The sequence below is a fragment of the Budorcas taxicolor genome, chromosome 20 (assembly GCF_023091745.1).
Source record: "Budorcas taxicolor isolate Tak-1 chromosome 20, Takin1.1, whole genome shotgun sequence".
Taxonomy (NCBI): Eukaryota; Metazoa; Chordata; class Mammalia; order Artiodactyla; family Bovidae; genus Budorcas; species Budorcas taxicolor.
The window spans coordinates 42,600,128-42,626,017 of NC_068929.1; the positions used below are offsets into that span (position 1 = coordinate 42,600,128).

General features: G+C 40.6%; 1 protein-coding gene across 1 annotated transcript; it reads right to left on the bottom strand.

Annotated features, from left to right (window-relative positions):
• Positions 1 to 283: 283 nt before the first annotated feature.
• On the bottom strand, positions 284 to 25,890 carry DNAJC21 (DnaJ heat shock protein family (Hsp40) member C21). Its single transcript, XM_052659190.1, has 12 exons — positions 25,794 to 25,890; positions 18,518 to 18,611; positions 16,543 to 16,666; positions 16,098 to 16,220; positions 15,384 to 15,688; positions 14,371 to 14,522; positions 12,123 to 12,210; positions 9,420 to 9,578; positions 8,973 to 9,015; positions 4,147 to 4,319; positions 1,246 to 1,321; positions 284 to 757 (listed from the first exon to the last, which is right to left on the bottom strand). Exons 1-12 carry the CDS (start codon positions 25,888 to 25,890, stop codon positions 590 to 592), a joined length of 1,602 nt encoding a protein of 533 aa, XP_052515150.1. The 3' UTR covers positions 284 to 589.

A 25,890-nucleotide genomic window follows, 5' to 3' on the forward strand; every position in this document is an offset into this window, starting at 1 on the left:
GTTTCCACTTATCATTATCCTCAGGGGGGGGGGGGGGGGGGGTCGGGGGGGGGCGGGCGGGGGGGAATGCATTAATCAACAACAGGTTATTTAGAAATGGTTTTAAAATCACAACTGGAGTCATGGTATCAGGTGGAAAAAAATCCATGACGATTTTAAAATGATCTGAGTCATCAACAGATCACGAAGCAGGACAAAACACAAAAGCATTGAATCATATAAAAATACTTCATGTGAAATTCACAAAATAAAGCAGAAAGGAGAATTTGTATGTGTTAAAATAATTTAATTCTCCCTGTACATTTCTGTCCACATGAGCCAACAAAAGTCAAGAATGCATACTTTACAATATGTACCTGTTTGGGGACATTCAAGTCAATTTCAGATGGCAAAAGTAGAATTCAGTCACTAATGACATGTTTAAAAAATATATATTAAACCAAAAAAATGTTTTTACAAGATAAAAAATAATTTTCCACAATGCAATAAATTGCAGATCACTGAAATTTTAACTCTTTAGATGATTTCAGTTCAGTTTTTGGTTTCAAAAGCTAGCAACAACTGAAAGAGAAAAGCGCAGGCAGAATTTCTATCTGTTTTTACGTTTCTCTTTCTTGTTTCGACTGTTTGTTACACTGTTCAAAGATGCTGAGGATGAAGGTGCTCTTGCATGACCAGTGGCCTTTAGATGATCAAACAGTTTATTCCGGGATGGAAATTCACTATGGCAAGTTGTACAGCTGATAAGCACATCACTCTGAGAAGGGGGGGAAAAAATCATAAATAAAAGCAAGTGTTATTATCTGAGAGCAATGTTTTCATGTTGAGATTAAATATCAAGCAATTGCAAAATAACAAGACAGACTCAGCAGAGGCAACTGTTCTTGGAAGCTGAGTTCCATTAACCAATACCATCAACTCTAAGGGTCCTGAGAATTCAAGAGCACATGCCGTAAGAATAAGGTCCTGGATTTCAAAGTAATGAAAACACAATAGTAATTGTTCTGGTACAATCTGATATGTTCAGTGTGCCTGTTTACCATAAAGAAAAAAATGTCAGTGGCACATATCTTCTGAATAAATTTTACATTCATCAAGGAAAACTGCTGACGGAGCCACATGTATGCAGCAGGTGAAGGGTTCACCAGGTACACACTTAAATCTTTAGACTAGAATCAAGAATGTAGATTACACTGTTTAAACAACAAGGTCCACTGAAAAGCTGTCAATATTGTTTGGACTTACCACTGTCTGTGGTTCAGCAGGTACTCTGACAGACTTTTTAGTATCTTTGGCTTTCTTTCCTTTGGGTTTAGAAACACTGGAAAACAAATGAAAGAATTCAGACTAATTCAATAATAACGCACTGCCCTTTTAACTGTCATCTAGAACCCAAGAAGATTCAAAAGAGTAACGTGCATTTTAAAGAAAAATTCATTCATTTTAATGGCCAAGTGAATTAATTTTCACATCTCAAATGAACAACTTTAAAAAACAACTTTAGAGGTAACATTAGATACCAAATTTGATACAAAAAATAAGGAATTTACTTAAAAGTTGAAACACAAGATAAAGCAAGCCCTCTAAAATATCTTTGAACTTCTACTCAGCATATTTTTGTAAAAGAAAAAAAGTAAGTACTTAATACTCCATTTACTGAAGCAAACCATCTTCATGGCCAACCTACAGTGCTCACAAATAATCTATGACATTAAGAGACAACTTGTTAAACCTGATTCAGCTGATGATAAACATTTCACCAGTTCCACAGTGAAATGAGAAAAACAGACACTGCAATGCATTTTTCATATAATTAAATTTGTTACATGTAAAGCATTTTCTTTTATTGAAAGATGATGTCTTTCTGTTCATGTGATGAGTTTCTCTCCCCTGTATTCTATAACCCAGAGACTGCCAGTCAGTATATTCAGTTTCCTCCTGTTCTGCTTAACTCCAGAACATCCCTCCACTTAATCTGCCATGTGAATCTTCATTTTCCTTAGTGCTCTCATACTTTCCCTCATTTGTGCTAGCCAAATTCTTACGGTAAAATCTGAGTGCAACTATGTTTACAGAACAGATGGGATGGGTTATAACCAATGAGTTAAAATGCTGTCAAGCACTTCATAAGTATACAGTTCTTCAGTCAGAACCTAGGAGTCTGGATTAAGTTACGTGGTCTATACACTTAAAAGATGCTGACAAATGGGGCTCCCCTGGTGGCTCAGTGGTGAAGAATCCACCTGCCAATGCAGGAGACATGGGTTCAATCTCTGACTCAGGAGGATTCCACATGCCACATAGCAGCTAAGCCTGTGAGCCGGAACTATTGACTGGGGCTGGGTTCCAGAGCCCAGGAGCCACAACTACTGAGTCTGTGTACTGCAACCACTCAAGCACTCTGGAGTCCACGCTGCACAGGAAGAGAAGCCACTCCCATGAGGAGCCCGCACACCACAACTAGAGAGCAGCCGCCGCTCCCTGCAGCTAGAGGGAAAAGGCCGCTCAGCAATGAAGATGCAGCACAGCCGAAAATAAATACAAGTCAATAAAATCTTTTAAAACAAAAGATGCTGATAAGGAGTGTAACACACTATGTAGTATTTGGCCAGCTTTGAAAATCTCAAGAAAAAGACACAATGACATAAAAGGCAACAGATTCAACATTTGCTAATTTACAAAATAACATCAGAGGCCACAAATATATCCAAAAACATTTAGCATTTAGGCTAATTTGGGAAAATTTAGGATACTATTCCCAAAGAACTTACCATATTATGAAAGACAGCTACATCTCCGAAGCTAGTATCTAAGACTCTATTTCTAAAATGTACTTTAGAGGAGATATAATGTATTCATATGAATATACTCCAGAAAATTGCACTAATTTTATATGGAGACAGTTAGTAGACTTACTGTGGTATCAATTTGTAATGTATATAAACGTCAAATCACTATGTTATATACCTGAAACTAACATAATGTTGTATGTCTATGTTAATAACAAATTAAAAAGAAGGTAAAAAAATGTACTCCAGACACACACACACACACGTAGTAGGCGGCTAGTGTCCGTGCACCGCAGAGAAGCAGCAGAGGGGCCCTGCAGAAAAGCACTGGGCATCAGGCCACTGGGCAGGGGGAGCGCGGGTGGTGGGGTGTCCACCCCAGCTCTGCCACTCCTCAGCAGGGAAGAGGTCACCTGAATTCTGATTCTTTTTCTCACATTATTAAGTGAGGAAACGGCATTTTATTAGTGGTTGCCAAAGTCTGACTGAGCACTGAGTACCCCTTTTCCTTCCCCAGTGAAACCCACACAGAAGTCATATGAAAAATAAATAAAAAGACTTCAGCTCTAAACAAAGGAGGTCCTCAGGGGCCTGGAACCCCCCTTTCGGCCCACCCCTCATGCACCCAAGCAGCCCCCGAGGGACCTTTACAGGACAGCAGGGCTCCACGGAACTAGCAGAGCTGGGTCCTCCATGTAGTCAGCCAGCCTTTCCACTTAGCAGTTTTTGTTCTGCGGCAAGTCATTTACCCCAGACTCAGTTTCCTCGTGTGTAAGATGGGGACACACACCGAGCATCAGAGTGGCTGCAACCCCCTCTTCCAGCTTCCCACTCTCCAGTCTTCAAGGCACCTATACCACTCATCTGAGTGAGACCTCCCCCTGGCCAACCCCGGAGGCCTGGGCAGCACCATGACTCCCGGGCATCCAGAGAGCAAAGGCCCCAAGCTGGCACATCCACCCTGATGCCCTGTGCTGGAGCCGAACGCAGGCTGCCTGGCCAGAGTGTGGAGGTTCGGGCAGTGATGCTCGGGTGAGTGGGGCATGGCCTTGTCTGTAGCCTCGCCAAGGATTACTGACCCAGCACAAAATAAGGACTTCACCAGGATGAGAAAAACAGAAACTTGGTCCATGAAACTCCTTTCGGCTTTGGGCCATGCTGCTGAAACGTCTGAGCACACTGTCTCGCATTCTCCCTCCAACATCATCCTTGGTAGACATACATGTGTATGAATAAGTCACAGATACATCCAACTCCCAGCGTCCATCATGGGAAAGGGTGTTTTACTTGATATATGAAAAGCCATCCTCACTACCAGTATTAAGTAACTAGAAAACAACACGTGACTCTGTCTTACCTTTTAGCCTCAGTTTTGGGGTCATCGCACAGTTCCACAGTCTCTGTGACCCCAACGTTTTCTTGGAGACTATCTTCTGATTCTTTGGCACTGTTTTGATTTAGGTTGGTATCTTCCGGGTCAATCTTTACTCCTTCTCCAGTTCCATTTTCATTGAAATTATCATCATAGTTCTAGGTAAGAAAATATGTGTGCCATTATAAAATAAATACTATAATACCACTAGTTTTTTATATTATGTTACCAAACAGCTATAATAAACAATGGTCATGTTCTGTACACTCTAGTAAGAAGATATCTTCAGGGTATAAAAAGGAGAGGCAGAAAAGAAGAATATGAATGTCCATTAGAGAAATATTAATTTAGGGGGAAATGGAAACAATCCAAATATTCAGTAAGTGAATGGTTGAACAAATGAAGGAAAATTATGGGGCTCTTCAAAGTCACGTTTCCAAAGACACTGATTCAATTATGTGGGAAAAGAGAACACATTAGCAAAAACAGAAGAGAGAAAACTATATATAACCTTTGATTACAACTTAATTCAACATTCAGGAATATCCATAGGCAGAATTAGGGATGATACTGAGAGTCTTCCATAGTTTCCAAATGAGCAGGCAATGAACAACTATTTTACAATTGGAAAAAAGAAAACAGCAACACACAGGCATTATACAAGAAAAAACACCAGACAAATGTATCTTCACTAAATGCAACTGGCTTGCTTTTGCCTTGGGTAATGCTTTGCCACATTTGTTTTCTCCTTCTCTCCCCTTGTTCCCTTTCTCTGCAAAACGTCCCCCCTTTACTTCCCGCCCCCAGAACTACAAAAGCAATCTGCAGGAAGATATCATGTTCTGTCCTAAGAACATTCTCCTTCCTATCCAGTTCCCTCTTCACACCCAAGACCTTAACACTGTCGTTATCTGTTACACAATCCATATACGTATTGCAGTAATGTCCTTTTTTGCAGGGCTTCCCTGGTGGCTCAGTGGCAAAGAATCTGCCTGTCAACATAGGAGATGTGGGTTTGATCCCTGGGTCAGGAAGATCCCCTGGAGGAGGGCATGGCAACCCACTCCAGTATTCTTGCCTGGAGAATCCCATGGACAGAGGAATCTGGTGGGCTATAGTCTGTACAGTCGCAGAAGAGTCAGACAAAACTTAGCGACTCAACAACAGTTACTTCCTCATGATTAAATTCAGGTTAAACATTTCTAGCAGGAATGTTACAGACATAATGCTGTGCCCTCAGTACATTTTATCAGGAAGCAAAATGTCACTTTCCATTTTTCAGTGATTAAAGTCTCATCATTTAGTTAAGATGGTTATTGCTGGATTTTTCTACTGTAAAGCATGTTTTCCCTTTTTTAATAAGTAATAAACAGAGTATATCAGTATCTTCTTCCCTAATAACTATTTACCCCTAGGATCTGGCATCTATTGATGATTCTTTTGTGAGCCATTTATTATACTGGTGGGTCCAGAATAGTCCGGCCATTTGCATTTGTATTAATTCACATTCTTGGAGTGATGCCTTCCCATCTGCCTCCTTTTTCCAACTCTCTTTTTTAAAGCTCAATATAGACTCGTGATTTTTTTAAAAAATAAAATCAATATGTAAAATCTGTCACCATTATTCTTTTTGACAACTCAAAATTTCTCATATTTGGCAAGCCCGTAAGCTGACTTCTGGGTATTTCTGATTTATTCCCACAAATTTTTGAATACTCCCTTTATTTCCAGCATTGATAATCCAGGCTCACCTTGTACTTTCTGTCTTGGCCCTAGAATCAGTCATTTTCCCAAGGATCAACTCCTGACTCCTTTTATTAGGGAAGGGGGTTTAGAAACTAAGATGCGTGTACTATAAATCACTGCTACTGGGTATCACTGCTTCAGGGCCCTCAGCGTATACTGAACATTTGTATCTTGTTTATTTTTTTTAACATCATACCTCCAATTCCAGTAGGACATTAGTGTTCTCCTCTCCTTCCCTCAATCTATACCTGTATTTCCCTTCTCCTACAAGAGAATCTGTTTCCCGACAACATTAGTATATTTACTTATTTGCTTTACCCTATAATACACGTAGAAATAGTTTCCGAAATACCACACCAATATCACTAAAATATCTAAGTAAAGTTTAAGATTTTTTTCTTTTGCAGTTAATTTTGTCTTCAGTTATGTCCCATGGATGGTGTTCAGAGTACTGCATTCAAAGTTTCTTGCATTAATTCTTCCTTGTTGTCAGCAAGAGGGTTTTATTTGTTTACACTCAATTTCAATTTTCTGAGGTTTTCTTTCACAATCCTTGTTGGCTTATGCAAATTTTTTTTGACAATACAGAAAACTCCCAACCTGAAGTTTCTTAGTATCTGCTGCTTTCTGCTCCTTTATCTACCTGTATGTGTCTCCACACTATCTTTCCCTTCAAAAAGAACTTAGAAAAACTCCAGGGAAAGTGCTACAGAAAACTAGATCTGAATTGGGGCTTTCTCCCTGATATAATTAGAAACCATAGGTATCATCAAGGAATACCCCTTTCCCTTTAAAAAAGGGAAAACGTGCTTTACAGTAGAAAAATCCAGCAATAACCATCTTTGGAGGAAAGGTATCATCTTTGGAGGAAAAAAATGGGGTGGTAAACTTCAGTGTCTTCCTTGGTAAAAGAATGCAAATATATGTGCTTACTGCTGCACTCTTAGGACCTACTGGGTATAAATTCCTCTCTATTCTGTCTTTTCCAGTGGTTCTGGCACACAAGAAAAAATTGTTCTAAACTAATGACTAGCGAGTCTTTGGGTGGAAAATGACATAAGTCATTTTATAAAAGGAACATACAATTTGCTGTGTGGTTTTATAACTGAGGCAAAAAGTTCCAAGTCACAGCTTTAACAGTGATTAATTTATGTGTGATGATAATTTCTGAAATATAAAACAGCTGTGCTGTGCTTAGTGGCTAAGTCGTGTCTGACTCTTTGCTACCCCTAATGGACTGTATGTAGTCTGCCAGGCTCCTCTGTCCATGGGAATTCTCTAGGCAAAAATAATGGAGTGGGTTGCCATGCACTCCTCCAGGGAGGGGATCTTCCCAACCCAGGGATCAAATCCAGGTCTCCAACACTGCAGGTGGATTTTTTACTGACTGAGCCACCAGGGAAGCCTAAGAATACTGGAGTGGGTAGCATAACCCTTCTCCAGGGGGTCTTCCCGACCAAGGAATCGAACTGGGGTTTCCCGCATTGCAGGTGGATTCTTTACCAGCTGAGCTACCAGGAAAGCCCATAAAACAGCTAAAAGTTATCAAATATAAACCATTTGGATAAACAAGCCAAATCTAAAGTTTTATGAAAAATTATTAGTGCATTACCTAAGTTTTCATAGAAACACTTCCAATTTTTAAAAAACTACAGTTAACATTTAATACTTAATGTAAGTTAACATAATTAGATCACATTAAACAGCACAGAAATCAATTCCATTCCCTGTAGAATCACCAGATATCCTTAGTAAAATGGACAAGTTCATTTTGTTTTTATAGCTTCAAAAAATCCACAAAATTGTGTTACACATATTAACAACATATGTATGTGTAACACAGTATGTTGTGTTACAACATACTTTTAGTTAATAATGATTCTTAAGATAGAAATTCAATATGAATCCCCCAGGTGATATATTTAAATGACTTATTGAGTCATTTAAACATTTTTTTCAAGAATCACAATCACAAGTTTCTAAGCAAATACTCTTTTTAACCACTTTTAAAAAATTATAGTTAATTCCCAATGTTGTATTGGTTTCAGGTTTTCAGTAAAGTGATTCAGTAACATGTATTTTTCCAATTCTTTTCCATTATATGTTATTATAAGATATTTAATATAGTTTCCTGTGCTATACAATAGGTCCTTGTTATTTAACTATTTTATAAACAGTAGAGTATATATGTTACTCCCAAACAACTAATTTGCCTCCCCCTACCGCTAATCCCATTGGTAACTATAAGCTTGGTTTCTATGTCTGTGAGTCTATTTTTGTTTAGTTCATTTGCACCACTGATTCCACATATAGGTGATATTTTATGATATTTATCTTTGTCTGACTTACTTCACTTAATCTCTAGGTCCATTCACATTGTTGCAAGTGGCATTATTTCATTCTTTCTAATTAGCTGAATAATTCTCCACTGTGTATATGCACCACACCCTATTTATCCATTCATCTATTAAAGGACACTTGCTTCCATGTCTTGGCTACTATAAACAGTGCTTCTATAAACACTGGGGTGCGCAGATCTCTTCAAATTAGAGTTTTCTCCAGATACATGCCCAGAAGTAGGAAAGCAAATTTTCCCTTTCCAAAATTTCATTTACATTGTTGGCACAATAAACTTGGATATACAAATGATCAATCCTTACATTTTCATATATTTATGAGGTGAATGGCTGCCTTGATTTAAAAATCTTACCATCACGTGTGTCTAGATGTTTTTAATGGGATCCCTCAGTTAATCTGTATTATGAGAATTCCACATGCAAATTTTTTAAACACACAAAAAAACAACAGTAACTAGGTAACTGACCACATACATAAGGCCCTGCATGGCAGGTGGATTCTTTACCAGCTGAGCTACCAGGGAAGCCCATATAATGAGGCAAAGCACTGAAAAACCAAAATATTTTCAGCTCCTTTTAATCTGTTTTACAATCAGTATGAAATGAGGGTGTGAAAGTTCCTCTCCTTAATACAGTTTACACTGAATAAACAAGAACACTCCAACTTTATATTTGATATTGAATGTTAATAAAACTTTTTCAACGTACCTGTGCTGGTTTCTGTTTCTTTTTCTTCTGTTTTTTAGAAAGCCTAAGAACAAACATAGATCAAAATGTCACATATTTAAATAAAAAGAAAAAATAGCAAAATACTAGTGATACAAAGAATACCATATTAAAAAATCCTGAGTATCATAAAGCATTGAAAGAAAAATACCCACATTATCATTTTAGAAAAATATAATAGTGGTTCAATTGATAGTAATTAGCATATCAATCAGCCAGTTATAAAACTGCTATTAATACAGTCATAATACAGTCTGTAAAAATTATATCTGACATCATGTCTTTATCCATTTCAATAGTTGAAAGTTCTCTTAACTAGAAGAAACACAGACAATATTAGCATAACAGAATAATTTCTCTGCAATAAAACAGCCTTTAAATGCAATCTCTAAATGGGCTAAGTAGGTCTAGTGACATTTTTAGAAGTACTTTTGTTTTGGCGCATCCTCCATCTCTTCCTCGGAATTGGCATTCAGACTGTTTTCATCAGTTTGAGGTCCTGAAAAATTTGCTTCCTCCTCCTCCAACTGTTGTTTTAACAAGGCAACCATTTCCCGATGCTTCTTTGATTTTTCATGATTCCTCATACTGAAAGGACAAGTTGAAATGAGTGACTGAAATGGGATTAATTCATAGATACCCAACTGTGTTGTTGGATGAATACAACCAAGCTAAAATCTACTTTTTTCCCATTAACTAATAAGCAAATCATCAGTGATACTTTAAGGAGACACAGAACCCTTTGGGGATTTCTTGGGCATTTAAGTACACTGGAAGCCCATGACTGTTCCTTTTTCCTGTATTCCAACACTCCCCCTCCCTTCCCTTTGTCCTCTTATCTACATAGTTTCTTCCTTGGTTTTTTTGGTCAAATTCTCCATATTTTTCTTTTCCCATTCTAAGAATTCAAACCTTCATCACTGTTTTCTCTTAATCACTTAAGTATGGCTAAGTGGAAAATCACAAAGCAAGATTCTAACATTTAAAGGGAGCCCCCTTGGATCTCAGAAATGGTGATGTGAAGCATTGAAGTGTAAAAGTAGTTTATGTCCTTTTGCTTTTTTCAAGAAGGGTCTCTCTTCTCACTCCCACCACCCTAAATATAAGCTCAGGTGCATCTCTACCATTCTGTGTGAAACTATATAAGCGATGTCTATCTCGGTGCTCCCATGGGCAGCTAAATAACACTTAACAAGATAAAACTGAGCACTAAAGGCCCGGATCTCATCCTGTTCAGATCTGGATTTTCTAGTGGGGACTGCCTACTTTTCATTCCCACTAAAATTCTCCTTAAGAACGAGGTTTTCAGGAGAAACTGGAACATTCTGTGCCAGAAAGTAAAGTGTTCAAAAATATGACTCAGACACGTCAAAGGATACAGGAGTCAGGCTGATGGAACTGTCACTGAACACACCTGGGAAATCCTGAGCATGAAAAGGGCAATGATGAATTTAACATACTGAAACAAAACTCCTCAATTCATTCTGACAACAGACATGCAGATCAATGCTTTCATGTGCAGCAGAAGGTCAACTTATGATGCAGGAGCCCTGGCACCGGAAAAGCCCCATTTTGAGACAATTCTAGTGAAGACTGGCACAAGCTGAAATCATCAGTGGATGCTAAATCTAGGAGGAAAATTTTGATCAAGAGAAAGATTATTTGCAGGGATTTAACATGTCTCCCCACATATTAAACATGCTACAAGGGAAAACACTGCAAGGGAAAAAGTACTAACTATACAGTGGAAAAATAAAGCAACACCCTGACTGGATGATCAAAATGATCACCAGCCATGAGGCAGGCAGCCATCTGTGCTTCTAGACAGAAACCCTGAGAGCAACACAGGCGTGCACAGCACTCTAGCTAGGACCGAGCAACCTGAATCTAACCATGAGGAAATGGACAAACCCCAAGTGAGAAATGCTCTGCTTAAAAAGACTTTGGAATGGAAGGTCAGTACTTCCAAACTGTCAACGGCACAGACAAGGGAACTGGTCCAGATTAAATGAGACCAAATAAATAAATGCAGTAATATGTGATCCTACACTAGATCCTATACTGAAGCTGGGAAAATGCTACAAAGGACGTTAACAAAGAATCAGCTGACAGAAGTGAAACATGGGTAGTAAATGAAAAGTACTGCATCAGCGTTCTAAATTTCCTGAAACTGACAGCTGTGATTACGTGAAAGAATGTCCTTATTCTTAAGGAATATATACTGAAGTATTTAGAGGTAAAGGAGCCTCAGGCACATAACTTGCTCTCGGATTATTCCAGTAAAAATCTTGTCTGTGTGTGGAAAGAGAATGAGCACATGCAGATGGGGTGAAATGTGAGCAAAAGGTGAACTGGGCGCTCTATATTCTATTCATGCAACTTGCCAGTCTGACATTCAGTTTCCAAGTAAAAAATAATTTTTCAAACCTCCTTCCTTGTTGCTTTTGTTTCCCTGTTTGGTTCTAACTTGTCTGCCTCCCACCGCTCCTCCTGACACTTTCACTTTCCCCTGGGGTTACATGGTAATACCACTTGGGATTCCCACAGCCCCATTTCCATTGTTGACCTCCACCTTCTCTACTGCACACGTTCTGCTTCTTTTTCCCTTGCTAGTTCTCCTCTCGTTTTCTCCCATATTTGCCCCCATACCTCCTGTGTTAGGACAGTATCCTTTTTAATACTCCTCCCTTCATCACTGCTCCCCTATGACAAAGTCCTGCCACTCCAGCAAATACACTACAGGCAGGACAGATCTGAAGGTCTTGGGTTGGGGGCCACGGCCTGCAAGGCAGTGTGACGGCTGGATGTGAGTGTGCACATGAGTGGAGAGAGGAGACCAGCCTCAGCTCAGCGCCCCCTTGCCTCTGTGACTCTGCCTTCTTCACCGAAACAAGCAACATTTCTTTCTGGAGACAGCATACACGTTTAAAGAGGAACACGGCATGAATGAGAATCAGTACACCAGGCTTAACTGCTGGTGCAGATGGTTCCCCCTTCTCCGCTGGGAAGATATTCCTCCAAGATGAAAGGTGAGGGCGAGTGAACAACTGCTCTGAGCATTTTCTTTAAGGACTTTCAAAGTGTTACACCTCACCTGAAAAGAAGAGGTGAGTGCAGAGATAGTAAACTTACGCCTTTTCGGTCTTGAAAGACTTATCACATGCAGGGCAGTAAAGGCCATCATAAAGCTCTGCGTCCTCGGCCTCGTCACTATCTTTACCTACCAGAGGGAAGCCTACAGTGAGAATCCTGTTTGATTAGAACATAAATCTAAAACATGTTAGCAAGTTACATCTCTTTGGTAAGGATCTAAAGTTGCACACAAATTAGAAATTAAATTTGTTACTTCTTCACCAAGAAAAAAAACATGTTACCAGGATTTGAGTTGGCCTTTTAAAAGCAGCACTGAATTACAGGGGAAGGTGTTCAAATAAATCACTTTATCTTTCAAGATCTTTTTATAAGTCTACTCAGAAGATGATTCAAAAAATTGTCAGAGTCCTAGATGTGTGTTAAGCTCAGAAAATCAAATGTCACTTTCATATTTCTACCACAAAGCAGTTTTTTCAACAAGTTCAGTTCAGTCACTCAGTCGTGTCTGATACAAATGTAAAAGTGAAAAAGTTAGTCGCTCAGTCATGTCCTACTCATGATCCCATGGACTGTACCCACCAGGTTCCTCTGTCCATGAAATTCTCCAGGCAAGAATACTAGAGTGGGTAGCTATTCCCTTCTCCAGGGGATCTTACTGACCCAGGGATCGAACCTGGAACTCGTGCATTGCAGGCAGATTCTTCACCATCTGAGCCACCAGGGAAGCCCATACAAACGGAAATACAGTATAGCACCTATAGTATATACCTATAGTATAGCACCTGTAACTGTAATCTACTTTTAATTGCTTAAGTCAGCTTAAATAGCTCATGCTATTCCTTATGAGAAAGATGGTTCATAAAACAGCATATTATATGTAAACTCCAACACTGTCTTCCCAGATTTTATAAGCTTGAAGCTTTATTACAATGGAATGATTACTATCAGTACTGACCCTTTACAAAATCTAAGCTCTGCTGAAAGTCTTTGCACAATTTCACATTCTATCTTTAGAAGAAATTGAACAAGTAAACTGACTGCTGTTTCAGATTCATTATGGGATCAAGATCCCAAGATCTCTTTCCTATATTTTGTTTTTTTATAATAAGTAATGGTAGTCTGATTCTGAAGGACATTCTGAAATAATCAAAATATCACCAATGTTTAGTATAAGATACTTTATAATTATGTGTATGCTTTCAAATAGTGAATAAAGAATACTGAATTTGAAAACATAATCTGCACCTAAGAATGTTTTCATATGTTCTCAGACACATACCAGAGCTTCTCAGAGTCCTAATTTCTTCATCAGTAAAACAGAGATAATTACATGAGCAAAACCTACATTTAAGAGGTACTGTGGGAGGACAAAGCAAGACTGTGTGTGTGAAAGCACCTTACAGATTGTAAAACTCTATGTAATCATGTCACCTTACATTTATTTGGTGCTTTACAGCTCTCAAAGCACTTTTACACACACTACTTCTAATTTATTAAGAAAACATTCCATTTCCTAATCATTTGGAGTAAACAAAAGTGTCATTTTACCATGAGCTATTACTCAAGGAAAAGCCACACTTGTAAATAAGGTAAAATTAATTAAACTATGTTTAGATCATTTAATTTTTTATCATGGAATAGCCAGAGACAATAAAGTCAGGTATATTGACCACTATTCTCAACAATGCCCACTCCTCTCCTTTTATGGTAGTCACATGCCTATGCTTTAATAACAGAGGCAGAGAAAAGACACATTTCAGCACAAAACAGGAGCCCCTCTACAGGTCAGAAATGAGACAACTTATATATACCGTACAGACTTCTGCACAACACCAGCTTTTCCGGAAAGAGTTACTATTAAAATTTGACCTACTGCTTAGTTGCATTTTTAGGAAATAACCAGCTATACCTGATAATATGCCCACTTCTCATTATATTTATGCAGACAAATAGTTTAAAACATGGTCAGAAAATTGTGAATGAAATTACCGCAATTATACTGTGTACTTCCATAGACCACCTTCACTTGGCCATGCCAAATTAGTTTTCAATTATCTGCCATATTTAAAAACTGGGAGATGGCACATAAAAATCCAATTTCCAGCCTCATTCTTAAAACAAGCATGAAGCTGGCAACAATCGGCTGGAGCCCAGGTGCTCTCTGGGTTTCCACTCGCCCTCCCAATCCCTTGCTGTGTCACACCGGAACCCTGTACAGGTGCTTGTGAGCGTCCCGAGCGCATAATAAAAACATTTCCTGTAGTCTTTAATGAATGAAGGAAGTTACCATCCTGTCCGTCTCTGAGCTCCTGGTCTTCTGCTTCGTCTTCACCTGATCCATCTCCAAACTGCTTTTCATACTGCACCTCCATCTCCCTGAGCTCCTTCTCCAAGTCAGCTACCGCCATCCAGCTCTGCTCTCTGTACTGCTCTGCCAGCCTGGATACACACGGCACGGTCTCTGCATTGGTTTCATTTACTTCTGAGGCTTAAGCCCCATCCTCCCCAATTGTCCACGCCTACACACTTAAAACCTGTGCCTGGCTGAAACGGGCCAAGTCACTTCAATCTGTTAGCAGTTCTGTGGTTGATTTTCATCGCTCCACTAGATAACAAGTTTTGAAACATCTAACTCTTGGCAACTTACTAAAAGTCTTCAGGTGGTTTTAAATCCTAAGTGTCAACATACGTGCCACTTTCCCAAACATGAGGTGGGTAGAACTTTCAAAAAGTGAATAGTTTTTTAAAGAATGCTATAAAGCTCTGGACACAATGCTTTTATAGTGACTCAAACCAACAGAATTTTAAAGGTACTAAGTCTCTAAGAGTATACTGACAAAGTAGAGTCCTGCGTGGGGCTTAAAAGCAGAGCCCTGGACTGACTTCAGGCTCCAGTTCCCACCTCCGCAATTTATTAGCTATGTGATCTTGGGCCTGTCTCATTTCCTCAAAAGAAAGAGGATAAAAACTAGAACTTACATCACAGCACTGCTGCAAGAAAAGCACTTAGGATGTGGCCTTATACAGAATGAGAATTCAATTAATATTAGTTATTATTAAATGTTATAAGAGTCTGTAAAGGATCTCAAGTGTAAATGGGCCTCTGAAGGAAAACACCCAACTTAAAGGAAGAACTTTCTCGGAGCTGATAAAAAGACATCATCCTAGTGCCAGGACATAAAAAGAAAGGCTGAAGCCAGGGTGAGGATTAAATCCCCATGAAAGCACCAGGTCAGGTATCCATGACGTTTCTGGGGACCAGCACCTACAGCTAGACAGGCTCCAGCCCGGCCCACATACTTGGCCTGTTTTAGCTTCTGCTGCCGCCTCATTGCCTCAGCTTTCCTCGCCTTCTCTGCATTTTGTTCTTCCACGAGCTTTCGATGAGCCTGCACTCTTCTATCCCTTTTACGGATGAAAGCGACCAGCTGACGGACAAGCTCATTCTTCTCTTTCCTCGCTTTGTCTCGAATCTTTTTGTTTTCTTTTTCCATGGCTCGTTTCTCCCAGCGGTTTGAAGCCTGCCGTGTATCATATTCTTCTTTCCAAGCAAAGTTCTTCTGAGTGCAGAAACTCTGCCAGTAAGCATAGAAAGGGTGGACCACCTAGGGACAAAGGAAACAGGCGGAACACTCGCTTTTTGTTTGTTTTTTTTTTTTCCAGTAAGGCAGTAAATATTGATGCTGCAAAACATCTAACCTCTTTTCTTTATATATATATATATATATATATATATATATATATATAATATTACTATTAATCAATAGAGAAGACAGTCCTTTGACGGCTTTACACAGTAACCCTTCAGAATTAATTTGATGAGGAAATTAATGGAATGGGACCATGATCAATAGGAAAAAGTAAAGAGGGGAGGGGATCAGGAAAAACAAAAGACAAGAGAGTCACAGTTCAAGACGGAGAACTAGAACCTCTTTTTTTAAAATAAAAAGAAAGAAATGGGGAAAGACACCCTGATAAATGCTAATTACAAAACGGTAGTAGTTTCCCTCTTACCGTATCATAGTCACTCTGGGAGTCTCCAAAAGTTGGGAAATCTTCCGTGTCCTCTTCTAAAGCAGATTCTAGTTCTTCCTTTGCAATCATTTCAAAAACATTACGGTACACCGTATAAAAGCCCTAAAAGTCAGTAACAGAAATACAAATTCTTAATGCTTTTATAGTCTACGCATGGAATAAGATTTTTAAATGTCACATGAAAATTTTTAATTAAAAAAAATTTTTAACTGTTAAAAAGATTTACAGTCCCAAGCTCTGTCACTGCAAATACATTTAGGTTTCAACTGAAGGTCTTTACATGCTGACAGGTTAAATATGAAGGCAATGTTTCTCAGTTTTCAAATGAGTAGTCTGTCACTTTCTATTTTTGAATATTTAAGAATTCTGCATTCAAGAGTCTTACTTAAGTGCCTGACAAATTATCAGTGAGTTCACTTCTTACCTTTTCGTCATCACCATAACCAGAGTAGCAGGTAACGGTGAAATAGTGAAGCAAATCTAAGCTGTCATCTTGATATTCTCCATCAAGCCCACCTTTAAGCAGAGCCTCTCTATGATTATCATACCTAAGCAAAAAAAAAAAAAAAATAGCAGTAACAGTGAAGGCTGAATAAATAAGAATTCAAAAGATTCCTTACTCTGAAACAGTCAAAATATAACTTCTTTACACTTTAACGTTGCCAACCTACAACCAAAACCTTGAAGGAAAATATCAACAGGTAAAGACTTAATAGCTTCCCAGGTGGTTCAGAGGTAAAATATCTGCATGTCAATACAAGAGACACAGGTTCGATCCCTAGGCTGGGAAGATCCCCTGGAGAAGGAAATGACAACCCACTCCAGTATTCTTGTTGGAATAATCCCACAGACAGAGGAGCCTGGTGGGCTATAATCCATGGAATCTTTCACAGAACTGCTGATTAAAACTTCAACTGCAATTCCAAGTCCATTATAGTCATTATATGATACTAGCCATATATGAAACTAGCCAACATGAAGAGGGGAGTTTAAGAAGCCAGGGAATTTCTACTCTCCCAGGAAGGGAGCAGCACTTTCACCAGAAAGAAGCCTAAGTAAGACAGTAGTGGACATCATCTGGTCCATAGACTAAATACACTTTTGGGATATGGGAATTTACCAGCATGGACGTGAATAACTCTCCCCCAGTGTTTATGTAAACCAACTAAGAGCTTCACACACATACAACTGACCCTCACTCCATAAAGTCAGTTATTATCCTTGTTTGATATAAGAAATGGAAGCTCAGCAATATTAAATAATGTTATCTACAAACATAAAGCCAATAAGCAGCAGAGCTAGAATTCAAAACCATGAGTCCAGCACCAGAAGGACCACACTCCTCGCCACTGTGCCGAACTGCTTTCAGTTCACAGGAGAATTAACAGGTAGGAGCTTTAAACCAAAGGACAAGGGACTCCTCGGGATAGGAATACCACCTAAGATCTAAAGAAGAGCTAGAGCAAATGGAAGAGAGGAAAGAATCTCAAAGCTTCCAAAGGAAAGAAAATGCATGTCTAAGGCCACATTTTCAAATTCCTCAGGAGGAGAAAAATTTAGTATTCTCTAGTTTTTATACAAAAGGTAATTTAATAAGAATTTTCTTTATAGCCTTTCTCTCTTAATAAGAGACAAGACTTGCACAGGTGAACTGAACACCCATCTGCTCTCTGTACCAGCAGCATCTTGCATGGTTATGTCAGAGTACAAAACCTATAGTTTCACAGCAAAAAGTTCACTGAGAATCTGGAAACCTTCAAAAGGATTTAAAAAGTAGAAATTTATGTCCGGAAATGGCATTAAGTGATCAGGTGATCATTAAAGAGTCTGTCACAGATGTAGATGCCTAACTCCTGCATATAAAGAAGTTCTTGGAAAAAATATTACAATTTTTGACAAAAACACTATACCTGTTTTTTTACTTTATTTTTTAATTGAAGGATAATCGCTTTACAGAATTTTGTTGTTCTTTAAGGATGAGTCAACATTCTTCCTTTTCTTCAGCAGCTGCTGCTGCTAAGTCACTTCAGTCGTGTCCGACTCTGTGTGACCCCATAGACGGCAGCCCACCAGGCTCCCCCATCCCTGGGATTCTCCAGGCAAGAATACTGATATCAGTTAATTTGTCAGACATCAAAGAGACCTTATTAAATGAGAAGGAGCTTCATAAGTATGAAAATTAAAACTATTTCTACTACTGTCAAATTTCGTCTATGAGATCAGAGTTGAATAATCATCTCTCAGGTTCCTTCCTACCCAAACACTGCATTTTACATAATGAATAGATGACTGGGCTTCAGAACACACCCCGAACCATTTGATGTATTACATTTCTAAAAAGCCCTCTGTTGACCATTCTTCCCAACCAGATACTCCAGGACGGACAGCACGATACTCACCACGCTCTCTCCTGAGGGTCACTCAACACATCATACGCTGCTTGGATCAGTTTAAATTGTTCAGCTGCTTCTGCGGCATTATCCAGATTTTTATCTGTTAAAATAAAGGACAGAAATTCACTCATCAGAAAAGTAGAGGACAGACTCTAAAAAGGACCGCTTCCATCAGGAATGCCATAAATGGATATGTACAAAACGAAGAAAAACAACTAGCGAAAAGCAGAGAAAGTGGCTGACATCTGATACTCAGGATCAGTTATAAGTGTCAACTCGAGTAGAAGTTTCAAGCTTTTCTCTAAATCTCAGCATGTCACTTAGCACTCAATCTGGATATTCACAAACAGAAAACCCTGAGTAGTACACGTTTTATTTTTAGGAGCAAAATACATCAGCTATAGAAAGACTTACTGTTTCGTGCTAGATTATACTTAGTGTGTCTTTACCACCATCTTTAAGGTTTTCTATCCCATCAACATACACCAAAATAAATCTCATAAAGCTTAAAAAATATATACTAATTACTTTTCTCTTAGTTTGCCTCTTTAACCATGGAATTCACAAAGCATCTTTGCCTCAGGGCGATAGCCAGGTTCCAAGATGGCCCCCAAGGACCCCCACCTTCCCGGCATTCACACCTGTGTAGTCCTCTCCCCCATCAGCAGGGTCGGTCTGCGTGACTGAAACCAGGAGGCAGAAGTGATGACAGGACAGGACAGTACTTGCAATACTGGATTATGAAAGACTGCAGGCTCCATCTCGGGTGCTCGCCCTCTCTTGGATCTCTGGGAGTGCCCAGCTGCCATAGCATGGGGACACTTTGGTGGCCTCTGAGAAGACCATGAGGTAACGAATGGAGGCCTCTGGCCCACCGCCAACAGGAACTGAGGCCTGCCATTACTCTGGGGGCAAGCTTGAACATGGGTTTTCCCAGTGATGATTCAACCTTCGGAGAAACCTTGAGTCAAACCACCCAGCTACACCATTCTGATTCTGATCCCCAGAAAACGGTGTGAGTCCACATCCTGAATATATTTGCTGTTCAAGTTTTTGGTAATGTGTTACACAACAATAGGTAACTAACACACTCAAAGAGCAAAATATCAGTATCTTGAGTCTACTAAGGAGTACCTCAACATTCTTTAGGCTACAATGCAATGTATACTTCTTTTAAAAAATGACAGAAATAGTCTTAAAACAAGGCTCTCAAGTGTATCTGACCTCCTCTTTTTAGATACCACCACACAGTCCCACGTCCTTCAAGCAGCCTTCTGCTCAACAGCTGACACTGACAACACTTTCTCAAGTGCAGCAATTGGCCTCAGTTCTTTTTTAATAGGTGCTTCAACACAAAAAGCTTTTAGAACCATGCTCCTTTGAAATTAACAAAGTAAAAAACCAGAAATAAGAAAACTCCATCACAGGTCTAACTCCCCTTCCTTAGAGCAGCCCATGGGTCATCTTCTAGCCTACCTCTTCTCTGGCCTAAATCTCCTACTTCTCATGTGCACGCTCAGTCATTCAGCATCATCTCTGTAAAACTCCTGCTGGAAATGTTTACTCTGAATTTAATCATGAGGAAGTAACTGTTGTTGTTTAGTCACTAAGTTGTGTCTGACTTTTTGCAACCCCATGGACTACTGTAGCCCACCAGGTTCCACTGTCCATGGAATTTTCTAGGCAAGAATACTGGAGTGGGTTGCCATCTACTTCTCCAGGGGATCTTCCCAACCCAGGGATCAAACCTGTGTCTCTTGCACTGCAGGCAGGTTCTTTACCACTTCACTACCTGGGAGGCCCAAGTGTGTGTGTTGGTTGCTTAGCCGTGTCCTATACTTCAAATGCAGTCAAAAGACAGTAATGATCAAGAAGCTATTCATTAATTTCTTAATATTCTACTTTTAACCACTGGAGCTAATTATATTAGTTTTTAGCAACAATATCACATTATGTCATGTTGAATTTATAGCTGACAAAGTTTTAAGTATTTTACATATTAATTACTGACAAGCCAACTGATAACTGTAAAACAGTTTTTTAACCTCAGATAGAGTGCTCAATCCACTCTGTGGCAGATGCTAAAGGTTAGCCGATCCGAAACTTCTCCCTCTTTTCTCTCTTCCAGGCTTTACTGTGGAGGCTGGATGAGCTAAAAATTAAGCAAGCATTTTGGCTTATCCAGCCTCCCTTGCTGCTAGAGAGGGCCATGTGACACAGTTCTGACCAGTGAGAAGAAAGCACTGGTGAAAAGTACTATATTTTCTTTCCTTTCTCCTTGTCTTATACATGGAATGAGTGCTGGAGCTTCAGCAGCCATCTTGAGACCATGAAGGAAAAGTCAAGAGATTCACAGTGACATTACTCAGCCACTCAAACAATGCCAGCAAGCATGTACCTCCAAGCCTTCTTGTGGTGAGAAAAATAAGTTCTTAACTTACTCAAACCACTGTGGCTAGATTTTCTATTATTTCCAATGAGTATTATCAACTTTCATCTTGCTGTGGCCTTGTTGCCATCTGGTTCTAAACACAGGACACCCAGTAGCCTGTTTCAATTATTTTAGATTTTTATTACTACTCTGTGACAACTACTACTAGTTGCCTACTCAATACCATTCTCCCCTTATTCCTAACAAAACTGTGATATTGATCACAGCAGTAATGTACACATTTAAAAACCTTACCTCCTCAGACTTTTTTGAAGTTGGGATTATCAGGTTACCCACTTTCAGCCCATCAGATACAAACACAAATCGATCAATAACTAAGTGAAGCTTCCCAGGAGAAGCACTGTTCTTCCTGATGAAAGGGATGGGCCGGGGTGGCACTCACCTTACGCTCTAACTCACCCTTTGCATCCTGCTCAAAGCCTGGGTATACTGCCTGCCGGCAGATTATGACAACTGAGGCAGAGACTGCAGGTTCAGCCCCTCTTCCAAGAACAAATGATCCCCCAAATAAAGATGCCATTTCTAGTCTCCCTGGAAGCCTGGACTGACCACGTGACTAAGCTCGAATGAATAAAATCTATGAAAGTGTTTTATGGCAGCTTTTTAGACTCTTCCTCGAAAGACAACCAGCACACACCCTGTTCCTGCTTTATCCTTTCCTCCTCCATGCTGCTACCTGGGACCCCTTCTGCCATCTCAGATGGTGAGCGAGGCCCCATCTGACAGCTGCTGAGCAGAGTCCAAGGACCTCACGGGAGACCTGCTACCCTGGGCTCACCTGCCTCTCTCTGCACCTCCACGTGACAGCAGTGAGCTTCTTAATTGCTTACACTTGACACAAAGACTCAAGTCTTATGGTCAGGATGATGGAGCAGGTCTTCGATGGCTTCATCAAGCAGCCAGAACTACCAAAATGGGTCACCTCTGGTTTTCCTGCTACATGTGAAAAATAAAACGACTTTTTGAACACGACTGCTGGCTTCCTATCATTTGCAGCTGAACACAATCCCGATATGCATACAAGGGTACAGTCCAGCTCATGATTTCCATGTCATCAAATCATTAATAATGATGGTCTGATAAACAAAGAAACATAGTTCACATTGAAGCAGAATGCCAGAAAAAGCCTCCAACTAAATCTCCTGACATGAGACAGAAAAGGTGACTGTTTAGGGGTGGGAGGTGGGTGGGCCTTCTTCACCTTTTAATCTGGACTGTACTTTGTTGTCCTTTTTCTTCCCACTCCCTTCTTGCCTCCCTTAAAGAAGTCTGGCGACAGCTAAAGCTTTTAAAACGAGAAAACCCATCAATGTACCATCTGAAAGCAAGATCTATCGCTTTCTGAATCTTCTTTTTTAAATAACTTTTTCAATCTGTCTGTCATATGGCTTTTTATTTCACTTAAATATACCTGTGACTGTTTGACTAGGAGGTTGAACTGAGATCTAAAAGATGAGTGTAAAAAGTTAAAAAGCCACTGAAATTTAAAAGGCACTCTCATACAATTCTTTGTGTTTTTCTCTAAATTCATGTCCTCCTCTACTTTCTCTCAAATGATTTTACAGTACCTTATAGAACATTTCATGGACTGTGCATTTTAAGCCCTGCCTTAACTGAAAACAAGCTCCCTGAGAACACACTTCCCTACAGGCCTCTGGGGCTCTGATACAGCAGGTCTGGTGATGGAGCTGACCTCTTCTCCTGGTCACTGATCCTTATTCACCACTCAGTACAAATCAGCATTCTGTCCATTCAAATGGAGACTCACACAACCTGGCTACCTCTCCTCCTTCCCCTTCTCCTCACTATCCACTAGCCTCCCAACCATTCCCCCTGTTCACTGAGAATTTTAGCATGTGAATCATCTCTGCTCCCAGGTCCTTTCATCATCCTGGTGATGTCAGTGTCCCTGGTGAGATCTGCTGGTCTCCCTACCTCCTGCCTAGCCTCTCCAACCCAGTCTTCCACCATACAGCCAAAGGAATACTTGAAAAACACAAACCTATCATTTCTCCTGTTTGCAACCCTTCAAAGGCTTCCCAAAGCCCAATCTTCCTAATCCAGTTTACCACAACCTTCAAGACCCAGCCCTTGCTCACCTGGGCAGGCTCACTTCTTTCCCTTCCTAGGCTCTGCTGCGCTCTCTCTTACCTCCCACCTCCTGTATTCCCTGCAATCCCACTTGAGGTCTCAACCTAGATGTCACTCGGGGATGCACATCTATCCCACCCTCCCAAAAACCCAATCCGGACTGGTCCAGGGGCTCAGAAGCACCTTGTATTTACCCTCATACTGCCCTTATCTCAGCGGATGGGAAGTGACTGTTTTCTTCCGTGTCTCTCCGAAGACAGCAGGGCCAGCAGAGCAGGGACCACTCCTGTCTTGTCCACAGTAAGGCGCTCAGGGAACGGTCATCAGATGAATTATTGAAAGACTGGCTTTCACAAGGAGTGATCTTACTAGGCAGTGCTATTGACCCTACTGGAAATTATTCTCAATTCTTCAATAAAATAAATAAAGGTAATTCCTTTTTTAAACAATGAAAATGGGTGGCCTCTATATGAGACACACATTAGTCTTTGAAGCACAGCCCGAATGTTAACCTTGGAAATATCTAATGCATTACCTTGCACACAGGATGAAATTAAACATGTGCTGAGTGACGGACTTAACAAATTAATGCGCAAAGTAAAGCACATCAAAATCATGTGTCTTATGGGACAGTATTTATCCTATTCTTCCTTGCACTGATTTCCAACTAATCAAATCTGGTCATTTTTCCTTTGCAACTTCCCTTCAATGCAGTCCTTACCCCTCCCAATGATCCCAAGACTGCTTTGGGTCCTTAAGTGCCCACGGTTGACTCTACCTGACTTTGGTCTCTGGCCCCCCTCAATCTACTAAGCTGCCTTCATACTACCTTTCCAGGACATCTTAATAAAACTGGCCACAACTATCCATTACTGGAAAAACACATTTCACCGTCCTTTGCCATTCAAAGACCTTTACAACCTAATCTCAGATTACTACTCAAAAACATTTTAATATTGCCATCAAAGTTATATGTGCATTTGGTCATAAGTATTAATTCTTTTTCTCACCCTTCCCCACCCAGACAGTTAACAAATTTCCAACTCCATTTCTAACAGTAATCCCTATTACTCTAAGAACATTCTTCTATACTGTTTTTGGACCTATTAATTTTGGATATAGCTCCTGACTTCCTGATGAACATTTAGCTCATTTACCTCTTCCCTTCCAGGATACATCAGATTTTTTTAGTTCCTTTGACAGTCATCATTTACAGCTTTAAGCAACAAACCCATAGCTTTATTTCCTATTCCATCAACTAGAACCATCACCTTCTAATCTGGGGTTCTAAGCCCTTCCTTCAGCCCTTCTCTCAAAGCCTATTTTCAGACTTCCAATAAACGCTGCCTTCAGTCAAACTGTCCCCTTTTGGCCACCACGGTGCTCTTTCCCATACAATTAAATTTTCTTCTCCCTCCTTCCTCTAGAGCCAGCTAATGGCCAGGCTCTTCTGCCGAGGGGAAGCCTCACTGCCTTTCAGTACATGGTGAAAACTCCTTGTCTTGAATTCCTGGGGCAGTTATTAATTGTTATAGTAAGTGAAAGTTAAAGTGAAGTCGCTCAGTCGTGTCCGATTCTTTGTGACCCCATGGACTGTAGTCTACCAGGCTTCTCCGTCCATGGGATTCTCCAGGCAAGAATACTGGAGTGGGTTGCCATTTCCTTCTCCAGATCTTCCCAACCCAGGGACTGAACCTAGGTCTCCCGCACTGTAGGCAGATGCTTTATCGTCTGAGCCACCAGCGAAGTCATTGTTCTAGTAACATGTTCTAGTAACCCACTACCCATGTTCTAGTAACCAAGTCACTGTTCTAGTAACCCACTACCAATTATATGCGTTATGCTATTCTGCTTGCATTTGTATTTACCTTTCCAGTAAGGCATGTTTTCCAAACAAGGCTGAGGTCTCCGTGTGAGCATCCTAACCACTCTATGAACATTTTCATGGACTAGTACTAATATGAAAGCCTCTTATAAACCTCACAAAGTTGAGATTCAAATACTGTCTTCGTTACCCAGTCGAGAAGATCAGATGACTTCACCAGTCACACAGGCCTGGACTACAACTAAATAAAACATCCGAAAGAAGCATACTTCTATAGATGTAATCATAACTTCACTAGGGAAGGTACGCAATTAAAATTTTCAATCTGCAGAACACCCGAAGTGAAATACAGAATCACTCAACCCACCAAAAGAGAAAAAAAGCATAGCTCTTTAGAAGACATTTGACTAGCCCCTTTGTCTTAATTACACTTAAGTAGCTGGGATTTCCCGCTGAAGTGAAGGGCAGCTTTCCCGGTGAAAGCCCAGGAAAGCTGCAGGAACTGCAGCAAGGGAAAAGCCTGAGACAGGACTGGGTTAAAAGCTCGACTCCTCCCCGCTCGGGGTCATCTACGGAGGGGTGGGAGGAGCACGAGAGGTCTCTAGGATGTTATCCTTCCCCATCAAGTGGCCACGCGGGAACCCGGGGATGTCTGGGACAGAACGAGGTGCTCGGGTCTCGAGTGAAGCCTGGGGGTGGGGGGCTGCGACCGCCGATGGGCTGAGAACTCTCATCGCCAGCGCTGGTCAGGGGCCACCCGGCCGGACGCCGGCACGGTTTACAGGGCGAGGGGAGTTACCGGCGGGCAAGCCCGGGCACAGCCAGGTCCCTGGAGTTACCCTGCGGAGAGGGGTGAGAAAGGTCGCGAGGGCCGCGGCTTTTGAGAGGGGCCGCGGCGGTTGCGGAATAATTACCCGGGTGCCATTTCAGGGCTAGCTTCCGATAGGCTTTCTTGAGCTCCTCCTCGCTGGCGTCTCGCCGCACACCCAGCGCTTCGTAGTGACACTTCAT